The sequence below is a fragment of the Accipiter gentilis genome, chromosome 18 (assembly GCF_929443795.1).
Source record: "Accipiter gentilis chromosome 18, bAccGen1.1, whole genome shotgun sequence".
In the NCBI taxonomy this organism is placed as follows: domain Eukaryota; kingdom Metazoa; phylum Chordata; class Aves; order Accipitriformes; family Accipitridae; genus Astur; species Astur gentilis.
Genome location: NC_064897.1, coordinates 24,945,652 through 24,969,676, shown reverse-complemented (window position 1 = coordinate 24,969,676; position 24,025 = coordinate 24,945,652). Strand labels below are relative to the sequence as shown.

The window sequence follows — 24,025 nt, the reverse complement described above, 5'->3', positions numbered from 1 at the left end:
TGTCCCTGTGCATGGTTCACCCAGCAGTTCCTAAGAGGTCAAGGCATTTTTAAGCATTGTGCAGCTTGAGCCTACCTACCCCAGAAGTGATTGGGGGTCTCTGTTGAATAGGGTGAGCACTACAGTGAGAAAGGAATAACACTTCTTCCTGACTCCAGATCTCATAATGCCAGAGCCCATGGAAAAGAATAAAGCTCTGAGTGTGTTAATATCTGCCATTTGTGTGCTAACATGACCCTAAAGTGCCCTAGGAACAGAGCCCAGCACTGCAAATACACTCAAAGAGCCTCTTCACCTCTTCCTGATCAGAACATGAGAAGGAAACAACTGCCAGATCTGCAAAGAGAGGAAAAATAGTATCTGTTCATGTAGCTTTATATATATTTATATAAATTTAATAAATATATATATATTGCTACTCTTACTTTATTTTTAGACCTCTCTAATTAGGCCAGTTTAAGAGTCACCTCCTGTCCCCTCCTGCCCCATAATTATGAAAACACCTCCCCAGTACAAATCCTGGCTCAGATGAATTTATTACATTGTAGAAGAAAAACTTGTTGTTCATAATAACATGGTCAGAGTTATTTTCTCTCTTACTGGATGGGAAAGACTTCTCTACTTTTTTTTTCCCCTGGTATAAATATAGCACAAACTAAACAGACCCACTCTGTAATGTAAAAATACTGCAAGCTTTTTATCAGGAAGGACAGCTCGTCACCTTGTCTCTCGCGGGACTGGAAATAGAATGTTCCAAAAGTGAGAGCTTTGAAAAATCCAGCATGCTAAAGAGGAAAGGAAGGGGAAAGGGCTGCCTTGGTTTGTCAAGGAGCAAATATTTTCTTTTACAGAGGACAAATAATGACTTGACATGTAACATTCACAACAGAGCAGCCCAATCACTGCGTTCCCACTGACTCATGAGTGAGGAGGTACCACCCATCTTGAAAATAGCAAAAGCATCCCCATTTCTTGCACATCAGTCTGAAAGCTTTCTCTGGACACAGAAAATGGTGACTGATCCGGGGGATCCCCACCAGGGACCAAAACCGCCAAGACCTGGGGCTGAGAGAAGCTCTTTGTTAGGAAGTTAGTAGGGATTATAAGGTTTAATGCAATAAAAGCAGCGTAACATCTGGAGACCTTCATTGTGGGGATAATAAGGAAATGCAGACTCTGTTGTTATTTTGAGGTGTGTCAAAGTTAGGCCTAAACGGAATGTGTGATGGTTGGATTGGGTATTTTCTGAGAAGATGAGTATAATTTGGGTAGAAGGAAGGGGAGACTCAGGAAACCCTCTGTGCAGAGTCATTCCTGAAGACCTGCTGTCCCAAAATGGTAAAGTCACTACAGAAGGGCTAAGTGCACGTCGAGATGGACAAAAAAATCACAAGTTTTATGTGGCCACACCAGTTCCTCTGGCAGAAAGTACCCAGACTGTGCATTTTCACAAGCCTACCAAGACTCAGTTAAACACCACGTTACCGAGCCTGGCCCTGGCTCAGCCTCGGACACTTACCTGCCAGCTGAACCTGCCTCTAACCCCAGTTTGGACACAGAAACTGCTTTTGCAAGCCATCTCCAAAGTGGTGTGGGTTTAACCTGTAAGGCAGAGTTAACTCTGGATGACACTCAGAGAGGCAAGGCAAGGGCAGCCCTAGCAGATTACTATAATTATGCCACTTTGGCTGGCTGACTATTTTTTCATGTGGCCACGTAACTAATGAAAGCAAAAGGGGACTGTGAGGCAATACCTTGCAGTGCTTAGGCTAAAGATGAGAGAGGAGTGCCGCAGCCCTGGGACCCCGGTGTCCAGGAATATCTGGGATATACAAGAGGCGGTAGATTCAGGAATAACGAGACAGAAGAAGCAGAAATCTCTACCCAGGTCCCTCACTGCAGGAACCTGTTCTCACGCAGATCTCAGGGGTGACTCAGACTGCCCGGCAAGTATCCATGGCAGGTTTTTAACAATGTCAGGACACACCGTCCAAAATCCTGTCTTGCGGGAAGGCCTCAAAAGAAGGTCCACAGCAGGGACGGGGCAGAAGCATTTCTTCCTGATCTGTCCCTCGGATTGCTCTCCTGCCAAGGACAGGAAGATCAGTGCCTCTTGGGCAGGCTGAGGATGAGAACGGGCACCAGCTGCAGGTCACGTAGTATCAGCCTCTGAGATGCCACCACAGGGCAAAGGGACGGTCACATCTATGTGGGCACATCCCCAGGGATCCAGCCAGACTCCCCTCTCCAGTGCAGCAACAGGGAGCGTGCTAGGGCACGGCCAGTACCGGAGTTAAAGAGCCAGAAAAAAAGCAGGGACTATCCCAGAGAGCTTTCTTCCTCAGAAAAGGCATTTGTCAACATACTGGCCCAAACTCTTCACAACAGGTCACTAAACCGCTACAGCAAACAGCAGCTGATGCCTCCAGAATGAGTCTATTGCTGCTCAAACAGCCAGTACAGCTAAGCAAACAGGCCACCAGGGCAGGGGCTGTGTTTGCACTTGCTGTTTGCACTCCTCTGTGCAGCTAATGGGATATTGCATTTATCCTAAGAAGGTTTGGGGGGGTTGGGGGGGAGAGGATTGAGAGAGAGAGAGAAAAATGGCTTCCTGTTGAGGTTGGGGCGGGGGGGAATTGAGAGAGCGAATTGGCTTCCTGTTGATTTCTTTCCAACTTCTTTTCTCAGTTTCACGCATTGGCCAACCTGCCATTTTAGAAGACAGATTTATTCTTTATTAGGTAAATTGGTAACTGTTCGCTCTAGATGGTTTTTAACAGCCTGGTCTTGAATAATGCCCTCTGTTGTCACACTACATCCACCCTGTCTTTGGTTATCTCTAGGGTTTTTTCTCCTATTAGGAGAATGGATATTTTATTGACATGTAAAAGGGTTACAAGGCAGGAGAAAATGAATTATACAAAATTTAAAAGTGGAAAGCTAATAAAATGGTGGACTTGATAGATAAGGCAGGAAAATAAATCTAATTTGACTGTAACTCTAGTGCTTCCTGTGTCTGAAGTAATAATCATAGCCTGGGCTAAACCAGAGTTAACCCAGGACACGGCTGTTGTTTTGTCAAATTTGGCCAGCTCTAACAATTAACAAACAGTGGCTCAGATTTCAGCTTTGGTGATTGTTTTGATGCCGGGTAGGAAATAAGGCCATGATCTCCTAAAAGGGGACCTCTGTGAGTTGCTTTCTCTGAAAAGTCCATGGAAAGGGCTCTGGCACAGGCCAGGTAAGATGGCAGAGCTGTTTCCTGAGGATTGTGCAGTGGTGTAGCACTGTGGGAGTCATCTTCTTTGTTTTTCATTTCTTACTTTGTGTCCTCGCTGAGTCCCCCCCTCTTTATTTACCCAGCCAAAAATCCTCAGGCTCATTGGAAAAAAACACCTTCAAGTGCTTTCTCTCTCTCCCCCATAGGGAGGGGGGCGATGGAGAGGAGGAAGAAATGGACCCTTCCTTTCCATAGCATGCTGTATTTTTGAGGGAAAATCCCATTTAACGAGACAAGCATACAACTCCTTTCTAGCAATAACAATACGGTCTAATTCCAGTCTGGAGAGGGAAGCAGCATCCCTTCCTCTGCCTCCGGGAAAAATGTTCCTGGGCTGGGAATGCAAACGTTTCAGCCGGGGCCCAAAGACATCTGTTGCACAAGCGTAGCACTTTGTTTCAGATCCCACAAACGTCCTTGTTCCAAGTAGGTCATTATATAATGGCTTTTGTCTTTTCCCATTGCCAAAAGGGTCCGGGAGAATATGTCATAACACTGTGCGTCGCCTGCCCGTGCAGTCCCTCCTGGGATCATCTCATCTGGGTGGGACGCTCTCACTTGATGTCATTCAACCCAGCGCAGCTCTTATCTGTGCAACAAAAGTACCCAGCCCTGACAAAGCCCGCATTGTTCCCCCTGGTATTTTGCAAGCCGTGCCCAGGCTGGGGGCTCCCCCCATGGGAGATGCTCCCCTCTCCTGCTTCCCCCCGCTGCCTCCGGGGCTTTCCTACCACCTCACCCTGCCCTGCCGCACCAGGAGCAGCCAGCACCGAACGCAGCCCCGCTCAGACATAGAGGGGAACAACACAGCCCAGAGCAAGGCTGCTCCTCCTGGATGACATGCAATGGTTGCCTTTATATTTCCCCTTTGTGTTTGTTATTTCCTTTTTTTTCCTACCCTCCCACCCCACAGTCTCTTCCTCTGCTCCTTTTCTCAGCAGTCCCTGAATAGCGAGAACACAGCCCTCACCCTAGCAAAAGGGAGGAGGACTAGGGATATTTGGCATTTGGCAAAAGGAGAAGCAAAGACTAAGTCTTTTTTCTTATTATTCAGGCATCTAGAAATGGTCATGGGTCAAACTACTTGCACTTTTCATCTTCCCCACAACCTGTCCAGTTCTCAAGAGCTTTTCTGCATCAGGATGTGGCTGCATCTTTGGCTTATGTTGCGGCTGGTGCTTACAGAAAACCATCTAAACAGAGTAAAACAGGTTAGCAACAAGCTTGTCCTCTGTTCTCTAGTGAAGATGGCTCCTGCCCTCTCATGGTTGAAGGCAGATATGTAAAGCCACTTGTTTGTTCTTTGCGAAGAAACACCAAATACCATTGTACACATTTCCTTCAGCTGGCTCCACATAGTCTGGCATCACCCTCCTTTAACACACACAGTGACGCAACTGGGAAGCTCTTCTAGGGCAGAGACTGACCGGTTGTCACGAGCAAGTAGACACTTAGCAAAGCAGGATTACAATCCCCAACTGTGGTCTCGAAGTGTTACCAAACTACAAAGTGTAGGTAATACATAAAGAAAGTCACTCACTTGCTCACCCTTTTCACGCAGTGTTGGTCTTTTTTCCACCAATTAACCCACCCTTCCTGCATCCGTCCAGCTCTAAGGAACAAGACTTGCACGGGTTTCTCTGATGCATCAATAAAGTTTTTGCCAATAGACTAAAGGCTGTGGTTGATAGTATGAATGAGGTGAAGTTGTCCACTATGTTCTCGTTACCTGCTTGTTCAGTTTTCCCCTTCCAAATCAATGAGCTTTTGTAGAGGTTTGATCATATCATTAGAGCTTCTACTGTTTTGGTCCTGTTTTCTTCAGGGTTTTTTTTCTTCTTTTTTTTGGATTAGATACAGAGCATTTCTCATAACTGAATACAAATTTGTGAAAAGCCAGCTTCTCAGAAAAACTCCAGTTCATAGGCCACTGCCCTCCCCCCCTGCACATTTCCAAGTGCAACTCAAGTCTAACACCCAACCAGCTGTCCCGCACACGTGCCCATGGCATCACGCTCACACAAATCTCCCTGAGAATCACAGGCTCCCTCAGAGACATCCTTTTCCTTCAGAGCTTGCTTCCAGCCGGGAGACCTGCACCGCTTCTCAAAGAAAGTCTGGAAGGGGCTAACATGAAATGCCAGGGAATTGAAGCCTAGAGGTGGCAGACAACCAGCACTCTTGTTGATTTCCTGGCATTGGCTTCTATTTCCTGACCACCCAAAATACTCGGTTTTCATCCATCCCAATATGGGAAATAGCAGTTCCAATGTTGGAATGAAGTAATGCCCCTTAAGAGATCAAATACTTTTCTGAAGCGTCATAAAAGCAATGAGCATTAGCAAGAGCCATCTGGGCAAAGGTCTAGCTGCCTCCCTGGTGCCACGTTTACCAGGGCTTGTGCATGAGGAAGGAGAAAGGGGTTGATCTGTTCTGGGTTGGGTTGGTCCGGGGAACTTCTGTCTTTCAATCACACAATCCCTGCTCTGTCCTCAGCTCCGTCTGTGGGGGTTTTAACTGACATTGTGCTATTCAGGCGCGGAGATGATTTCTGCTCACAAAGTATTCCTGTTCTTGTTGCCCTTGTCACTTTTGCACTGGATTTTGGCAATCAAGGTCAAAGTTGAGAACCAGCACGACTTCCGCGACATGGCCAGCATAGTAGCCATGGCAAAAACCTATGCCACCGCCGAGCCGTTCATTGACTCCAAGTACGACATCCGAATCCAGAAAATCGGCAGCAACTACAAGGCTTACATGTGAGTGCGTGGCTATGCCGGAGTGAGACGGGGGGAGACAGTGCTGTGGATGTGATTCAGTCGGCGTCTGCTCTGGGCAGGAGTAGGAAGCTGACTTAATTTCCTTGAAGAATAGCCCTTCTGTTCTCCTCCCACCTCTGAACCCAGATCCCTCATCCACCGGTCATCTTCTCCATTACTCACCATCAGCTCATTGTTTCTGGAAGGTAAACCTCTCTCTACCTGTTTCTGAGATTCAGTTAGTTCCCACTATAACAACTGTGCTCTGCCATCACCTATCACCTCTCCCTCCTGTTGTCAAAGGGCTCATCTTTCCCAGCAAAATCCTCCAGCTCCCCATACCCTCTAGTGGGAACTGAACCCACCCCTTCCCACCTGCGGGAAACAATAAAAAAGATTGAGCCAGCTGTAACTCATGGAATCCTACCGTGTCCGACCCATAGCAACACCCCATCCTCTCCCCAGCTGGAGATCACGGCACCACAAGCACATGAGGCCACGAGGAGCGCACAGCACCGGGTATGAACGGCCTCAGCCTGGCCAGCATGCAGGGTTTCTGGGGGCATTTTGCATGTGTGCTCCTTGAAGCGTACAAAGGAGGGAAAGGAGAAGGAGAGACATTTCTGTGGGTGCCCCAAAGCTCCTCCCCGCCCCGTGGGGTAGTGAGGGAGGTGGCATGAAGACAACCCTCAACACTGGTATGTTTAAAAATATTAAAAAGCATTCAGCCAAACTTCAGTAGTCGTCAAGCTCAGTTAAAGATGTAACCACATGAATCAGAAAGACACCTGTTTCTTCTTACTGCAAACCAGTAGATGAGAAAAGCCAAATAGCACAGCTTCTCCAGAAGCTTCTTATCCAGCCACAAAATTCTGCATAAGTAGACAGCTCCAGCAGTACATTCTTCAGGTCACCACATAAATTTCATATGTTACCTAACACCCACAACACTGTGAGTTTTGGGTCCGTGTTTACAAACCCCGAGGCCGTAGTTCTGGCGAAACATAGTTAAATAAGATAATCAAATGTACAACATCACATATTTTTCAGCTATAGCCACCTAAAATTCCCAGTTGGATTCCTAACACAGAGGTATTTAAGTAAACTAGATAACGACTGGTCACATTCTTCATGGGAAGGACTTGTGGGACACTCAGCTACTTCATGTGAACCCAATGAGATAAAATTTGTTTTAAATCTGATTGGGTCAACAATAGCAGAGTTGCCTAATATTACATTAACATCTCAGGGAGTCTGGCTCAAATTGGCCAAAGGAAGGAAGGTTTAAAATATCAATTAAAATTCCCTATTCCTGCCAACCTAACCAGCCTTGGCTCCAGAGCCTGCTCCCAGCCTGCCTCTAAGTGAAACAAAGGCCCTGTTAGCCTGACCGTATCCTTTCCCCATTTATTATTCGCACTCATCCAGACAGGGATCAGAAATAATACCAGATGATTGAGGAAAGAAAGCAGTCGCACTAAGAGCTAATCCCACTTGGGAATATAGCTGCGCAAACAATTGTTTGCTAAATGAAAAATGTTTTCACATGAAAACAGACATGAATGGGAAACACCTTAATGAGAAATGAAGTTTATTAGCAAAGAAAGCAAACAGCAAAATTCACCCAGCGACTTGCTAACCCAGAAGGTTGACTTATATTGAGAGAGCCATTTATGGATGTAAGCTTGGGAGAGCAGTATAGTCAGTCCCATCGGGGGCTGTTCCTCTCTCCCAGCATCAGACAGAACAGAAGGTTATTTCTATGTTATAAATAAGTCCCTACTGTGTCCAAGGACAGAGGTAAAAGCACCCAAAATATCAGAGGTCTCACTGGTGTCTCAAATAGAAGACTCAAAATCATTAGTCATGCTAGCAAATCTCAGCCTCAAAGGCAATTACAGCATCTGCAGTAGTGTCATACTAAGTGAATTGCTTTGATCTGTGAGCCATGGAATCTTCCCAGTGTTTTTATACCTTCACCCACACATATAGATTTTACAAGCCCCCTTCTTTCTGAGAAAAGACTGTACCGAAATTCTCCAGAACATGTTTACTTTGCACCAAGCATCTGCCAGAGGGAGGATGCTGCAGGGTGACTCATGCATTCCTCCCCACCCCAGATGTTCAATGCACTTCCTTCCAGCCCATGACCCAAGGCTTGAGTTCAGTTTCCCATTGACTTCAGTGCAGTGACTCCAGATTTACACTACTAACAAACACCTACTTAGCCCATGCCTTGGGCCAGTCTCAAAACAGCAGATAAGCAGCGTGTGATACATGCCTTAAATTCCACCAAAGGTATTTGACTGTCATTGTAATACTGGTGAAGAGAAAATACAAATACTGCTCATGTGGCAGGGGAAATTGGTGCAGAAATTACGCTTCCACCCTCACCCAAACTGCGGGCAAACAGAGGGATTATTTCCAGTTAAGACTCATGAAATAGTGTTCACTTTGAATGAAGCCAGGAGCTGCTGACTTTCAGGGGTGGGATATTCCTTGCCACCAGCTCTTAGTAAGAGGGTGATATCCGTTCCTTTCTAGTTTCATGAGCGTGACTTCTGATCTTGTCACCTCAAATGCAGTTCAATATGCTCTGCAGGGGTTACAACACCAAATGTGTCTAAACTAGAGCTACTTTTAGACTGAAATGGACCAGCTTGGAGATGGTGAGTATAGGACACCAACAGCCCATGATCTGCTAGTCTATCCACTTATCCTAAGCAATGCTGAAGGTGTCTCGGTCACAGATCTGCTTCATCAACTGATCCCTAAAAGCCTGGGGCCCTTTTCTTTAAGGTACTGACTGTACACTGTTGTGGCACCCTGATGTTTAGGATGATTGCAAGCGCTTTGACTTTCATTCCCTGAGAGAAATGGGGTTTGAGGCAGAGCATCTTTAGGGAAAGATTTTTGTCTTCAGTCTCCTTCCTGTATTCAGGTTGAATATAAAAAGGGAAAGAAAAAAGAAGAAGAAGAATTTGCTGGCACACTTGACACATGAACTGCTCAGACATGCTTGGCAGGGGTGATCTTGACAGAGGCTAGGGTGTAGGAATTTGGTCACTGGTCCGGAGGGCTTCAAACGAAGCTTTTCTATTTTAAGCAGGAAAGTTCCCTAACAGGAAAGTTAAGGATACAGCTGAGAGAAATATTTTATAACTTATGCCCAGTATTTGCTGGAGATGGGTAGGCATAAACAAGTCAAACCAATCAGCCCAACAGCTAGAGCAGAGTTCTAATTTTGGGAGCTTTCCCACATCAATTTTCCTTGTAAAACCATATAGCTGTGGTTTGGTTTTCTTAGGGACAACACAGCTGCTTACATTTGGTATGCCAGCCACATTTTTTAAACATTGATATCCAATCATCTTGCCACTAATCAGACTCCAGGAGTTCTCATCAGTACTAATGGGATTCTGGATGCCATCTGCCACTGCAGGGCAATTTTCTGAACCTAAATGTTAATAAAGAGTGGCTCTTCCCATTGCAGAACTGAAAAACGTAATCCTAAGAATCCCATGTCAAAAGAAAAAGAGAGGCTGAGGGTTTAACACTGACCTTACAGACCATCAAAGCAGTCATAACAGTCAAAGCTTGAGGAGGAATCCATTCTTTTGCTTAGGAAGTAGGGCAGGAAGATGGATGTTGGGTGAAGGGAACAAGGGACAAGAGTCAACTATACAGAAACACGGTTATTCAACACAGTAATCATGCTCCCTTGGCCCCCCTCCCACTCCTTTAAATATGGTTACAAAGACCATTTAAATTTCACAGGACCTCTACATACCACTATAGAAGAGGAATGGAAAAAGGACTGCAGGCTGTCCCTCACCAGAGTAAAGGGGAACCTTAGGTAGTCAGCTATAACGATCCAGGTTTATAGTCTAGCAGGACATCAGTATTACCACTGCTTCACATAGTTTTGCAAGTTCAGTCTCTTTTCCACATCTTGTTGAAAAGGTGAGAGAACTGGCAGCGAGGATTCCCAAAACCTCATGTTGAAGTGTTGGATCACACTTCATACTCCCCTCATAAATCTCTACCTAAATCTTCTTTGGCAAGGAGACTCTGCCTGGATGTATCCTGTCAGCTTGTTGACTTGTGCTAGCTTGTACACTATGCCAGGGTTATCTGCACAGTATTGTCACAGCAGGCTGTCCAAGGTTTGCCTTGTGCCTAAGGTGAAGAAAAGGAAAATTTTTGTCCCTTGATGGATGATGGTGAAACCCAGGATTTGCCAGCAACAGTACCTTTTTTGGAAATTAACCATCAGTTGCAGCTAACAAGACTCCAACAATTTTGCAATTATAAATTTTCCAAGTCCAGACACATTGAGCCACAGAGAGGTCAATGAAAAGTCAGTGAAAAGAGGGTATAATCATACATTCTATGACACCAGTACAATTGAAATCAAAGTTAAGGAGGCCCAGAATGTCAGAGCTGACATTTATGAAGCTGCTCAGGCAGATGTTTGCCTGGAGAGTCGCTCTTCCATGGACGGAGGATGCTACCCATTGCAGAACACAAAGGTGATTATCCCAGAGATCTTCTACAGACATTTCAGCTCTCCTGGGCCTGATGTATAAAGAAAGTAAGCACTCACAGAGCCTGATGTGTACTCAAGATTCCTTGGAGATTTCCCTGTCTAACTCCTCATTCAGTTTTTCATGAGTCTGAACAACATATACTGTATGGAGTGTTGTTGAGGCAGGATTTGCAAAGGCTTCTGTAAGGAAGAAACCTCGCCTCATCCCCTCCTGTACAAGGACTGAGTCAAGAATAAGGACTACAGTATGAGGGAGGATGGGGCAGGAGTGTATTTTCATGTTCTGGTTATGTTTTTGGTTTGTTTTCCTAGGAGGACATCCATCTCTGGAAACTGGAAGGCAAACACAGGTTCTGCGATGCTAGAACAGATCGCAATGACAGAGAGGTAAGGAAGAGGGTTTCAAGACAGTATTAGCTATTCTTGGGTTAGAAGGGAGGAATTGTGTTTCAGACTTTGGTTAATTGAGGGAAATGGTAAGTGAGGTCTCCCAGGAGGCTGGATAAAGGAGTTTAAAAGACTGAGTGTTTCCTTAAAAAAATACTAAGGACACAAAGGCAAACTGTCCTATTTTGGAGAACAGACTGGAAGTACAACTAGAGACCAACATTGCTAAATCATTAGATCTTTAGTGAATGTAGCCACAGGAAACAAGACCAGCATGCTAAGGTCAAGCACATGAGCACAAACATGTACGGATAAAATCAGAAAGGTCACAGCACAAAACAAGAAGTAACAAGAAGTTATTCTAAGTACATTACTAATGAGAGGCAGACACTGAAAAGTGTTTTTCTTCTGCTCAACAGAGGGAAAAATCTGTCAGCTGAAGTGTTGAAAGCACTTTTTTTGCATTAGTCTCCCCAAAGTGGACACTGTTTTAGCTAAGGTCTTCTCACTGCTGAACACAGCAGAAGGAATTGCCTCAAGCATTTTACAGACTAAAATTTGCAGATTGTACTTCCTATATTCAAATCACTGTGATATTTGCTAATACTGCAACTGCATGACATTGTTGACGTGGTAACTTAAGTTTTGCTGTAACTCCTAAACTGTATTCTGCAGAACTGCTATCAAGTCACTTCTTCTCCATCGTATTTAAGTAGATTATTCATAGATTTATAGAATCCATAGATCACATGTAGGCACTCATCCCTAGTGAATCTAAGATTTTTTCATATTATACCTCCAATTTGTCAGGATCACGATTAATTCTGAGTCTGTCCAGGTTTGGGCACCACATCTGAAGAGAGATAGCAAGGAGCTGCAGAAAGCCCAAAGGACAATAAAGGGAACACTCAAAGAAAACATAATCAGCCTATGAGAAAAGCATGCAAAAATTGCAAACAATTGAAAAATTTTTCCGCCTTTTTCAGCTAGCAGACCACTGATATTTTTCCAGTAGAGGTGTAGACTCATGCATAATGAATCTACGCCTGGAGTGCAGAGGTTCACTTTCCTTCATTAGCTGTCACAGAGCTGGAAGAAGTTGTCCACAAGCTGAGCACCACTTCAATCTAAAGATGAAAAAACTTACAGGGCACAAGCTCTTCAAATATCTAAAAGGCTACTAATAGGGCATTACTCACTCCTTATATTACTAGTACTGTAGTGTAAGAAATAATGGGCTTAAATTATAGTAGAAAAGGTTCATTTGAATATTTCCTGTATTCCCTAATGGTAAGGATTGCATAGCACAGAAATGGATTGCCTGGAGGAGATGGGGTATCTCTGCACTCTTTTGGACCAGATTAAAGAAATGTCTCCTCTTTTGGGTACAAGAGTTGTGCAAGTGATCATCTAAGGTCCCTGCTGCACCTTTACTTCTGTGAAACAGGGAAGCCAAGCCAAGCCCCAAATCAGATGCTGAAGGTGACTCTGCAAGACCCTAATAGGACTGTGGGAACTGCACATTATTATGCATCCCAGTTGTTTTTAACACAGCTAAAGCTAGAGAGACAAAGGGTAGACATTCCCTCATTGCAGTGTTGTAGGACTAAAACCCAGGCTCCTGCCAGCCTGCCACGCTGCATTTTGAAGGTTCATTTTATAACTGTAGTACCACAATTCACCACTCTAGCCTCATCCAGCCATAAATGCAACAAATCCCGTTGAAATCCATGAGTCGTCAGTGCATGCAACATGGCAGGAGTGTGCTGAAATGTTCTGATGAGTAGCAGCAACCTGAAGTACCTACTGTATTGAACAGTAGCCCAAAGGATTGACAAGTTCAGGTAATACTAGGCAACATTGCAGTAAATCCTCTGCAAATGCTACCCTGACGCATATGCATAAATACGCTCTTCTGTCCAGCCCAGCAACCTTGACGCCTCCCAGTGCTCACCGAGGGCCAGCAACATTGAAGACGTGTAGCTATCAGGGTCTCTGGCACGGGCAACAATTCCCTGAGCTTGGCTGCTGAACCCAAACACCTAGAGACGTCCCTCAGGAAGAGAGGTGGTTCCCACCACGGTGTCTTAGGGTGTGGGGCCACAGCAGTGCACGAGGGGGGCTTGCCGTGCCTCCTGCCTGGCTCGTGGGGTCCATAGTTCTCCTCCTCCTTATGCTAGTGACTCCTCTTCAGGTTGTTTTCCTCAGGGGGGCTGGGGCGTATCTGCTTGGTCGCCTCATTAGGGATAAGAGAGCACCGGTAGTCATATAAGCCATATTCTTGTTTCTTCCCACAGACATTGTGTTCGCACAAGTTGATCATTATACTGTCAAGCTATGGGGACTCTGTCTGGCTTCAAGGACGTATGCTTGTTCTTTGGCCAGAACAGCTCTTTTCCCAGTCCCTGTAGGGTCTGCAAAATGTCAGCATTTTCATGAGACCGTGGCCTTCCCTCCCCTCTCCGCATCTTGTCATAGTCCTGCTTACAGATCTGCTGTTCTGAGATTATTTTTATTGAAATGGTCAGGACTGCGGCACAGCTGCACAGGAAATAAAACCAGGCCACCTCATTCCCTCCTCGTTTCCACAGCGGGGGGATGCGGTCCCCCCATAATATGCCTCTTGTCATTCTCTCTCCTCCTCTGGCGTCGGGATAGCTAAGGGGGCACCAGCTCACGTTCCCATCCTGGGACGGCTAGAGAAAAGGGCTGCAGCCTGTAGCTCTCCCTCTAACAAAACAGTGCCTGGTCCACGTGATGGGACTGCCTGGCTAGAAGCAATGCCCAGGGGATAGAAGGGAGGCAGGAGACTGTTAAACGTTGAAATTGAAAGAGTAAATTGTAAAAAAGCAGGAGCTGCTGGGTTACAGATCAGGGAGGGGAGGGCTACTCCTTGCTAAATTCTGCACTCGCTTTCCGATCTTGTTCCATCCCCAATGTGCAGGATGTCTTATCAGGAGAAAGCTGCCTGCATAATGGAGGGCTTTCAGGCAAAGCCAATAAAAACGCTAAGGGGCCAACACTACTGGGAGATTAAATGAGCTAAATATTTATAGCTTGGCTAAATGACAACCAACTGGAGATCTGATGTAAACACCAAGGAAGGAAAGAAACATTTTAAGGTGGCTTTGAGGGCAGGATTGAAACAATCTGAAATGAAGGGAAGCTTTAGGCAAGATTCTTTTTTTTGCTCCATCTCCCTTGCCAGAGAGGGAGGCAATGACACAGCAAAGCATATGAAATATGCCTTGTGATAAAAAGGGCTCCCAAATCTCTTTGTGCTCCTGTGGGCAGCGGGACGGGTGGCTGTATTTGGTGGACTACCTAATGACAGCTAATCCTAGGCCATGCTTCTGTGGTTTCTGCAGGTACAGACTGTGGGCGGACGCCTGCGCAGAAATGTTTGGAGGTCTTGACATCTGCGCCGTCAAAGCTGTCCACAGCAAAGATGGAAAAGACTATATCATTGAGGTGAGAGCATGGGGAACCTGAATGCAAGTCTCCTTTGGGAAGCGTATCTGCAAACACGCTCCCTCAGAGTTCACATGCACCAATGTGCTCGCTTGTCCCTGGGTGCATGGTCCACCGGTCACTGCTCCTCTGTGCCCACCTGTATCCTCCAAGCTGTGGCCCACCGATACACAAGAAACTGATTTAGAGTCCCAGCTAAACTGGCAGATATGCAGCAAAGTGTCAGGACTGAAGTGCCTTCATTTCTCAATGTGGACTGTGAAAGGAAATGGAGAGCCACACACTGCTTGGCCACCCCAGCTTTCCAGCTGATAAATCCCCACAGTGCAGAATGTTACCAGCATGGGACAGATGTGAAGCTGCCTTCCTATCAGCACATAACAGCCCGCAAGCGTTGCTGGGCAGCATCCATAGTTTGGTATGTCTCTGCACCAGTGCCCCAGAACCATCCTTCCTAGGCTAAGCACTTGCAAAGCCGATGCATCTCTCATAGCTGCTAGTAGGGATCAACAGCATCATGAACAAACATGCTCATATTCAGCCCAACCTGAATTCAGGCACCAGATGATGCTAGCATGTTAGTCATGTTAACCTTCCCCAATTATCTACACAGAGGTCCAGCAGGTGATTCAGTCCATTAAAAATCTCAGTTTCTCTCTGAATGAACCTGTCATTCTCCAATCACTTTAAAGGGAAATTCAGTAACAAAAATCCTAGCTGCATCTAATTTAAAAGAGTAAAATAAATGAGTGTAGCAAAAAGGTCCATAAGTATCAGGAACAATTTAATCTAAAGAACAGGTGTATTTTCTAAAATCTTTTGCCCAGACAGCATTCACTACAATAACAGACCAGCAAGACAAAGCAGCACAGTGTTACTATGGACAGTGTGGACTACAAACTTTTGTGTTCAGAGCTAGACAGACTGTGGCTCTAAGAGCTAAAGTTCAACGTGCTCCTTGCCAGGCCAGGCGGCAGATGTGGGAGTGGGGTAAATAGCACGTTCGGGTCATCCTAACAGGGCAGAGAAGGAAAAGATGGCCAGAAAATCAAAGTGGAAACTTAAGAGACGCTCTGGGGGAGAGAAAATCTGGCAAGTAAGCAAGTGCCTCTGTCACTATGTGACTCAAGAAGGCACAGCATCTGACCTGCTGTAAACTCCACCAACACAGGCCAGCTGAGGAAGATGAGCAGAGCCAGCCTATGGCTTCATGCAGGGGTGCTGACACACTGGAAAGCTATGTGTGGGAGAGCAGTCCCACCCGCTGAGGGTTGGGATGCTGATGAGAACCACATGAGCCCTCCAGCAACTGTGCATTCCTGCATTATGTATCCGCTCTCCGGGGAGCAGTGACCTGTCAAAGGCCATGTGATATAAGCGTGCTGCCAGCAACCAAGCGCTGGCGAGCCTCAGTCTTTCCCGAAGTGACGGGGCCACGGCTGATGGGTCTGCTCCTGTATGTAATTCATCAGCATCCCCCAGAGCAGACCATCTCCTTGCCATCCACTTTTATATCTCTATGCACATGTAGCTAAGAAAGGAAGAGCAAGAAAGCAGTCTTGCTAGAGACGACTGCAAGGACATGTGGACTGTGTCCATACGTGTTCAGATGTGAGATGTGGTTTTCATATCGCTGCATTGGTTCTTGCACATAAGCCCATGTACGTGCACACACGGCTAATTCTGTGCTTAAGGGTTATATGCCTCTGTCTGAGTATACCTCTGGGTTTTCACATCTGCCCCCCTGTGTGACTGACAGGATGAAAAGCATATCCATACGCTAACAGCCATCATCAGCTTGCACACAGAGAGAAATGCACGCTAATACTCCACTCTCTGAGACCAAGGTAAAAAGCAATAGATCTCATATGACACAAATCAGAAGAAACACATCAACTTCAGATGGGTCATGCTGAATTATCCGAGCAGAGAACATGATTGAGCAGACCTGATGTACCGATATCTAGCAGGCATTCAGATGCCAGGCTGATGGACGTTGTTGTGAGGAAAGGAGTAGAGCAGTGCAATACAAAGAGCAGAACAAAGCCAAACAGGCACCTTTTCTACTTTATGCAGATCTGAAGGAGATGCTGACAAGTAATTAATTGCCTCCAGCCTACACTCTGGGGTACTTTTCTTGGTCTGAAACTGATCCTTTATTTTGCTTTTTTCTTTTGATAGTGGAAGAAAAAAGTTATTTGACAGTGCGACAGTTGTATTTTTCTTGGTGAGAAGGAACAGTGTGCTGTGACATTTTACAAGAAAGCATGCCTAAATGGGCTGAACAAATAAGGAATTTGCACAATGCAATTGCAGGCAGTAATTAATTTTCACAGTGCAAAGCAGTTCTCTAGGAAAGATTTGCAGAGTAGTGATGGGCAGTTCTATGAACTGAGATTTATCACAGTGGTTTGTTGCAAACAGAATCATCAGATTAAGACAGATGAGTTATCAACCCAGCACAAGAGTAATCTTGCACCCATGGTATTTGCTGTTACTTGAACTTCACCTTCTTTTCTTTTCCCATGGCAAACAGCAGAAACTAGTACATTTCTGCCCTTTCAAAGCACTAGCACACTTATGTACCATTTTCATGGCTCGTATTAAAAACTTTGAAGAAATCAATAGATTTCTTCAAAGTTTTTCTATTAAAACAGCTGTGATTTTAATGGTAAATGCTGGTACTTCTTTTCCTTCTACTTTAATGAACTTTGTCACTTAAAGGAATTATTCAGCATGAATAGTCAGCACTTGATCAGAAGGCCAGATCCTCAAAACTGTGCAAGTTCAGTACCATTGTTAGCAGCCCAGATTCTCAAAAGAGCTCAGCAGCATGTATGGTTTAATAATCTCCCCACAGCCTTTTTTTTGGTAATCTAACCCTTTTCCACATGTCTGTTATGCTGACAAATATGGAGTGAGTAGAGGGCAAGAAAAATGATCCATGTGATTTATTCTTCCTCCTGCATCAGCTAAGCCCTACCTGCCATACAGCTAAGCTGTGTTACTAGACATACGCCCTGCTGCCCTGCAAGAAGCCCTGCCTGTCCCTTTAGCACTGCCATATAATTTCTTTTGATAGGTCTAATCATCTGTTTCCTTCCTTCCTTCCCTAAAAATCACCTAACACTCTGCTCTTGCACATCAGAGTATGGAATAACAAGTCCACCCTTCAAGTCTCAGTGTCAGATAGGCGCAGGGGGAGGACCGGGATAGGGTTTTCCTGAGTCTCTTCTCTGCCCGGCTGCTTTCCGCTCCCGCCTCATACACCTTATCAGGCAACAGCAGCTGCATCAGGAGCAGCTACTGACCTTGGGCAGCTACAAAGGCCGGGTCCGTATGTGCCGACGTCTTCTTGTCTTGCCCAGCTGTTCTGTGATCTCCCCAGGAAGAGATGAGTGCAATCTGTCTGTGATTCATGTACCCCTCTCAGCCGTTTGATTTATTTCAGCATTAGCGTTCACATCTGCCCAGTTCCCAGAGGACAGACAAGGTGACATCTCATGCTCCTTTTCAGTTCAGTGGCAACCAGCTGTGTCATTTTGCCCACAGAAATCACTGCCGTTTTCAAAGGCCTTCCCTTATGCATGTGATTGTTCATTCCCGTATTTGCAGTCTCCCACAGCTCACGTTCCCCTGCTAGACACTACACAGCAGGACAGCAGATACCATCATCCCTGGTGTACCTTCACTGGTTTGACTGGGACCTGCTCCAGGGTGCATTGCCCCTGGTGCCTTTGTTTTATGAAACAGCATCTTCCCCTTCCTCTCCAGCCACTGCTGCCACAGAAATAGGGGAAAGCAGTCCGTAAGATGGGGAAATGAGGGGTTTGGGGTGTTTGGACCAGAGCTGTGTCTCAGTTACTCACAGAGAGGGTTAGGGAGTCAGGAGCTAGGCTTGGCTGGCCAGCTTGTTAGCAGAGTAATGGCATCATCTGGTGGTCAGACAGGTCCCTCGCACGGCGCCTCGCAGGGAGCTGGGAGACCTCTTTTCTCACGCGTGGACTGAATTGCCAAATGAAATGGGAATGCTTTTAAGGTGGGAGTGGAAGGGAGAGAAACCTGCGCAGGAACCTGCTGGAGGGCCCCCAGGAGCCCCTGGCTAGTGAGACGCAGATGGGAACTGGCTGTTCCCTGCCACTGCTAGGAAACATCGCCTTTCCCCACCTCATTTTTTAACAGAGAAACAGTGACGTGGACAGTGGAATGAAAAGCCACTTTGTGTATTTAGCTGAGCACTGCCATCTAATTTTCTAACCTCCTTCTTTCACTCCCTGGGTCAAGTGGGCCATGGATACAAACACCAACCCACTCTTCATGCAAACCCCAGTTAAACCTTCCTACACAGCTTCTCTTGTGCTCATACAACACACCTATAGAAAAGAATCCAAATTAATAGTTATTCTGCAAGAAGAGACTAGAATACAAACTCGATGAACTCACCTCACTGATTTCCCTTATTTTAAATCTGAAAAAAAAGGGTGCAAAACTTTCCATTTCACTCCAAGAGTGGACTGTTGCAGCCTTGCCAGGGTGGAGTACACTTCCGATTGTTATCTGAGCGTGAGTCAGTGCCTTTCTTGAGCAATGCAACCTTTAACTCTGCATTTCCAGGGTTTTTAATGTTTGGTTTAAAAATAAAAGCAAAATAAAATAAACTTTTCCAACCCTGATATTTTGGTACAATTATATTTACTCCAGCTGAATCTTAACTTCATCATAGTGCAGTTCTTCCTGTGGGATTTAGCTAATGTTTGCAAAGCACTTGATTTATGATGAACTGTTGAAAATTGTTTAGCACTGCTATACAGCTGAGGGTCTGCTGTGCATTCGTTATTACTGTTGTTGTCAGACCACTTCTTACCTCAAAGACCCTTTGACAGTTCTCCTTTCCCCATCCTCACAGTCTTGCTTCCCAGCTTTCCCCAGCACAGTTGTAGTACTTGCTTGGGAAGCAGTCGTATCACAACAATATCAAGAAGACAAGCATAAGTTTACTTTCCTGCATTGGGTGCTGTTGTTTGGGTGACATCCTATTCATTACACATCTGTGGTGTTTATTTCCCCTCTCAGGGTGCAGTGCTTTGCACTGATTAATTCCAAATGTCTCCTGGTTTCCTCCAGACCCTGTTGCTCTCATCTCCTTCGGTACGTGTTGTTTCCCTTCTCCTGTGGCCCCTTCTGTTGCAATGTCACCCCCAAATACTGTGGGGAAATGCCAGAGAGACCTCATCCATCAGAGGCATCTCCTCAGGACATGTGAAGAAGCACGTTTGTGTTCAGTTGTTTTAGAAAGCCTCCAGCCACCAGAAGTCTTGGCTTGGCTTCCAAGTTGTGAAGCGAAGGAAGATGGGGAGTAGGGGGAAGTACATGCCATTTCCAAAAAATACTAAGTGAAATCCCACACCTAGGAAAGTCAAGCATGTTTCAGCATGGAGGGGAGTGGTGACTAGAGGTGTTGGCAAGGCTGTGGAGACACAAAGCAGGTTGGTGTGAGAGGTGAGTTGAAACAGGCAGAAGCCACCAGGAAACCTCCTTACTAACTGATGTTTTTCCCTCCTGTGGCAGGTGATGGACAGCTCGATGCCCCTGATTGGGGAACATGTGGAAGAGGACAGACAGCTTATAGCCGATCTGGTTGTTTCCAAAATGACTCAGCTTGTCATCACTGCTGGATCTACGCCATCACCGCTGAGGCCTTGGGTATGAGTGAATAGAGAGACCTTATGGCCAAGTTGTTTTCCTGAACTTTTTTTTCTCTTTCTCCTCTCTGTGGGTGTCAGGTAGTCAGACATGTCAGTGAGTTGAACAGTCCCATATGGGAGTGTACTGGATAGATTGACTCCTGCTCCTCCAAAGAAGTCTTCCATAGACTCTTTGAAGTGGGTGTCCCAAGAAACACCTCTCTCCCCCTTCCCCTCCTTCCGTATAACTGTGGCATCACACTGGTAGTGTGGGCCATGCGTCTAGACATTCTGGCTTGCTAAATTCATAGATTCATATTGAAGACAGTCATTTTTAGAGGTGCTTGTAACACCCAACTCCATGTCCGTCTAACACCATCCTTCAGAATAGGTTTCATTCCAGTTTTTGCATCCCTGATGAAAATCTGTGCTTCCCAGAACGGAAAGTGGGAATTTCCGCCAAGAGTTGTTCCATTCCTTACTGCAGCCTTTCTTCTTTGGGGATGCCCTTCACTCCTTTCATCAGGGGGAGGCTTGACTAATGCTGAATTCATATAAGAACCTGTCATTTTTGCATTTAAACTGACCCCTTAGTGCTTCTTGTGTACATTCATTTTGAGCATCAAGTATCTAACCTTAGTGCCACATTTCCCAGTGGCAGTTCTGTATGAATGAAACACACCAGAATATAATCTGTGTCTCCAGGTGTACGTGCTACACTTCTTTCAGTATCTAGCAGGGAGCCAAGCACGAAGGTTTGAGGACAACAAATCTATACAAAAGAAAGGACAGGAGAGTAAACAGGCTGAGGGATAACGACTGCAATGCACTGGAGCAGTTTCCCTTTCCACTTGAGACAAAAAATGGGAGAAAGCACTTTATGGCTCTCTGCCTTTGTCCTATGACAGCCCACTCCTGCTAAACCAGGTCCCCAGCATGAAGAGTATTCAGGGTAAGTCCAAACCAAGTTTTAGCTAGAGTGAGGGCGTAAACATTTCATAGACACTAAAAATGCTTTGAGGCAGGGAAGGGGATACAGAAGGGATAGGATTTACTCTGGCCAAAGTGAAATCAACAACTGCCATCTGAAATAACTAAGATATGGAGTGTATAAACTAAGAGCAAAGGGGAAGCCAACAGAAACTGAGAACATGGACAGATGCATCTGTTTCCTACGTCTGTAATACACTGGTACAGGATTGGATTGGATTACAACAGACCTAAAATAGGGCCAAAATAAGAACCAAAAAAATGGTCTTGGAGGGATAGGCTGTCAAATGGAAGAGTTAAATAAGAAAAGGGTCTTCATCAAGAATACAACCTACAAATATCTGTATACAAAATCACGAAAATCAAACCCACAAACATGGTAAGTAGAGTGTTTTGCTATAGAGAAAGACCTCAGTACAATGAACATTGCAAAAACTGCACAAGCTACTATTACTAATATAACACTATAACACATAGTTAACAAATGTGCAGAGAGAAGTAATTACATGTGACGCTGGTGAGATGCAGAGCTAAAGCTACAGGTGAAGACTTCCACAGAACAAAGAAAAATAACAATTCTGAATACAAGGACAGCAATACTGAATACATAGAAATATGAACCCTTGGATATCCTATGGGTATGCACAGAATATCTATAGATATTATTGGAGCTGTCTATACTAGTCTCTGGATCAAGAAAAAGTGAGAAATCATGAAACTGAGTGCACAGCGTTGACAGAGATGGAAGAAGCAACAAGTCATAATAATGTGACACTGCAGCTATCTAGAAGCAAGTCAAATAGCACAGTGAGACAGCAATTCAGAGGGAGTTCCCTATCTCTGTAGGTGTCTGCTTCCTGGACTGCAAAATTCAAGCACAATAGGAAACAACACCTTGAACTAGCCTTAAGAAACACCCAGGTACAAATTCAGAAAGTGGATATGGACCATTAGGTTTGATGTCCAAGGGACAGATGTGATATCAAAAAGTAACGGTATGACACAAGCAGTTAGAAAAGATAATTTTAATTAAAAAAGAAAATTAATCAGCTCCCTGGCATTAAAACTCTATGGATGTTATTTGAGAGACCATTGTTTTCCAGAATGTGTATATACATTTCTGATCTGCTCCTGAACCAGGTATGCAAGAAATAAACTTCTAGAGTTAAGTGGCAAAGTGATAGTGGACATTCAAGACAAGCAAAAACAAAAAAAAATTCCAAATTTGGAAATCTGACATTTAAGAAGAACTTTATGCACCATCATGCAAATAATAAAAGGGAATGTAAAAAGGATAGAAATTGATTTTGAAGAGCAGATAGAGGCAAGAATGAAACAAATACTTTGAGTTCATCAGAAGATGGAACCGCACCAAAGAATCGGTGGGCTCTATGGATCATCCAAAGTTAAGGGAGAAAAGGAAGACAACAGGGACAGTGTTGTGACTCTAGTAAATTTAATTGTTGGGAGTGGGGAACTTCTTAAACTAGGTATAGTTTTTCCTGATCAGAAAGACAGAGGAGAGAACAAAACCAGTGATTAAATCAGTGATGACTGATACCTTTAAAAACTATTAAGACCCCAGACCCAGATGGCTACATCCAACGAACTGAATTTAGGAAGGCTGCCAAGAAAAAATGTGCCATTTCACTAGAAACAGTTATTGCTCCAGAGGACTGGTGTAGAAGAAATACAAAATATGCTTTTAAAAAGTTGTAACAGTAATGTAGAAAAATGTAGACGAGTCATGGACCTTACGAATTATCTCAGACAATAATTTAAAGAATAACACAGAAGATTAATAAATGAACAGAACCACGGCTTAAGACCATCTATGACTTTTTTTTTTTTGCGAAGAAAAATGTCCCATTAATTTCCTTTTGATTCTTTTCCCCTCATTTCTTTGAGAATTCTTTCATAAAGTGGTGGATAACAGGCAATCAGTCAAAATAATGTAGCTAGACTGCCAAAAAGCCTTAGGCAAGGTAACAAACAAGAGCTATTAAAGAAAGCAAGCAGGGAGGGGCTAAAAGGCAAAGTTTCATTGTGGAGCAGAAGCTGGCCTCAGATAAAGACATAGATATGAGAGATATTAATTCTTGCAAAGTTAGCAGAGAGAATATTTAAAGGACGCTAAGCCTGGTCGTGTTGATAATTGGGTTGGTTGAGCCCAGGACAGGATAAGATGTTAGTGACAACCTGGTTTCATGGTTACAGCTGCGGTTCTCTCCTCACCTCTCTGCTTCACCTCCATCCTTTCCCGTCACTGTTTCCCTTCCAAAGGCAGAAGACCTTGGGCTGGCCCTCACCCCCTCATGTCTGAGCCTCAAAATCCTGTTTTGCCTTCATCTCTGAGAAGCCTTGGGTTGCCTGTAGGCAAAGGCTGTAGAGGTGAATATGAGATCCGATTCCCCTTCTTTGGCTGGTTTAATCAGGATGTCTCACAGCATTAGGAAAGTACATTTCCACCAACACCAAGGTTTAGTGTCCCAAGCTGTGTAGGACTAGAAGCCATGAATGGAAAATTCCCAGATTTTCCTCCCTGTCCATTTGCAAGTCCCAGATAAATACTGTAAAATATGGGCCAGCAACCTCATCACATTTATGTTTGTCACTTGAAACTCATTTCAATGCTTCCAACTACAAAATATTTCTTCCCATTTCCAGAATCACTTAGCTCATTCTCCTGGTCTTCCAGGAGCCTTGAAGACCCTTTTTTCATTGTGTTCTCCATGTAAATAATCCAGCACGTACCAGCCTATCTGTCTCCATCTTCCCCTGCTTTCATAAACAATTTTGTGCAATAGGCTTACTCAGACTTTTGTTAACTTTGGACCGGCCCTTTGTGCAACAGTTCTGTGTTGCTTAATATGTTTATTAAAATATCTGTCAAAAAGAGTAAACA

The 24,025-nt window shown here is 44.8% G+C and overlaps 1 protein-coding gene across 3 annotated transcripts in view; it reads left to right on the top strand.

Moving 5' to 3' along the window:
• The window catches only part of SYN3 (synapsin III), a 264,723-nt gene that overhangs the window by 231,245 nt on the left and 9,453 nt on the right, over positions 1-24,025 (top strand). For all 3 annotated transcript variants that reach the window (XM_049822562.1, XM_049822561.1, XM_049822560.1), the window contains 4 exons: positions 5,897-6,039; positions 10,901-10,975; positions 14,344-14,446; positions 20,015-20,149. In XM_049822562.1, the coding sequence (XP_049678519.1) occupies positions 5,897-6,039; positions 10,901-10,975; positions 14,344-14,446; positions 20,015-20,149 (456 nt within the window). The remainder of the gene's footprint in view (positions 1-5,896; positions 6,040-10,900; positions 10,976-14,343; positions 14,447-20,014; positions 20,150-24,025) is intronic.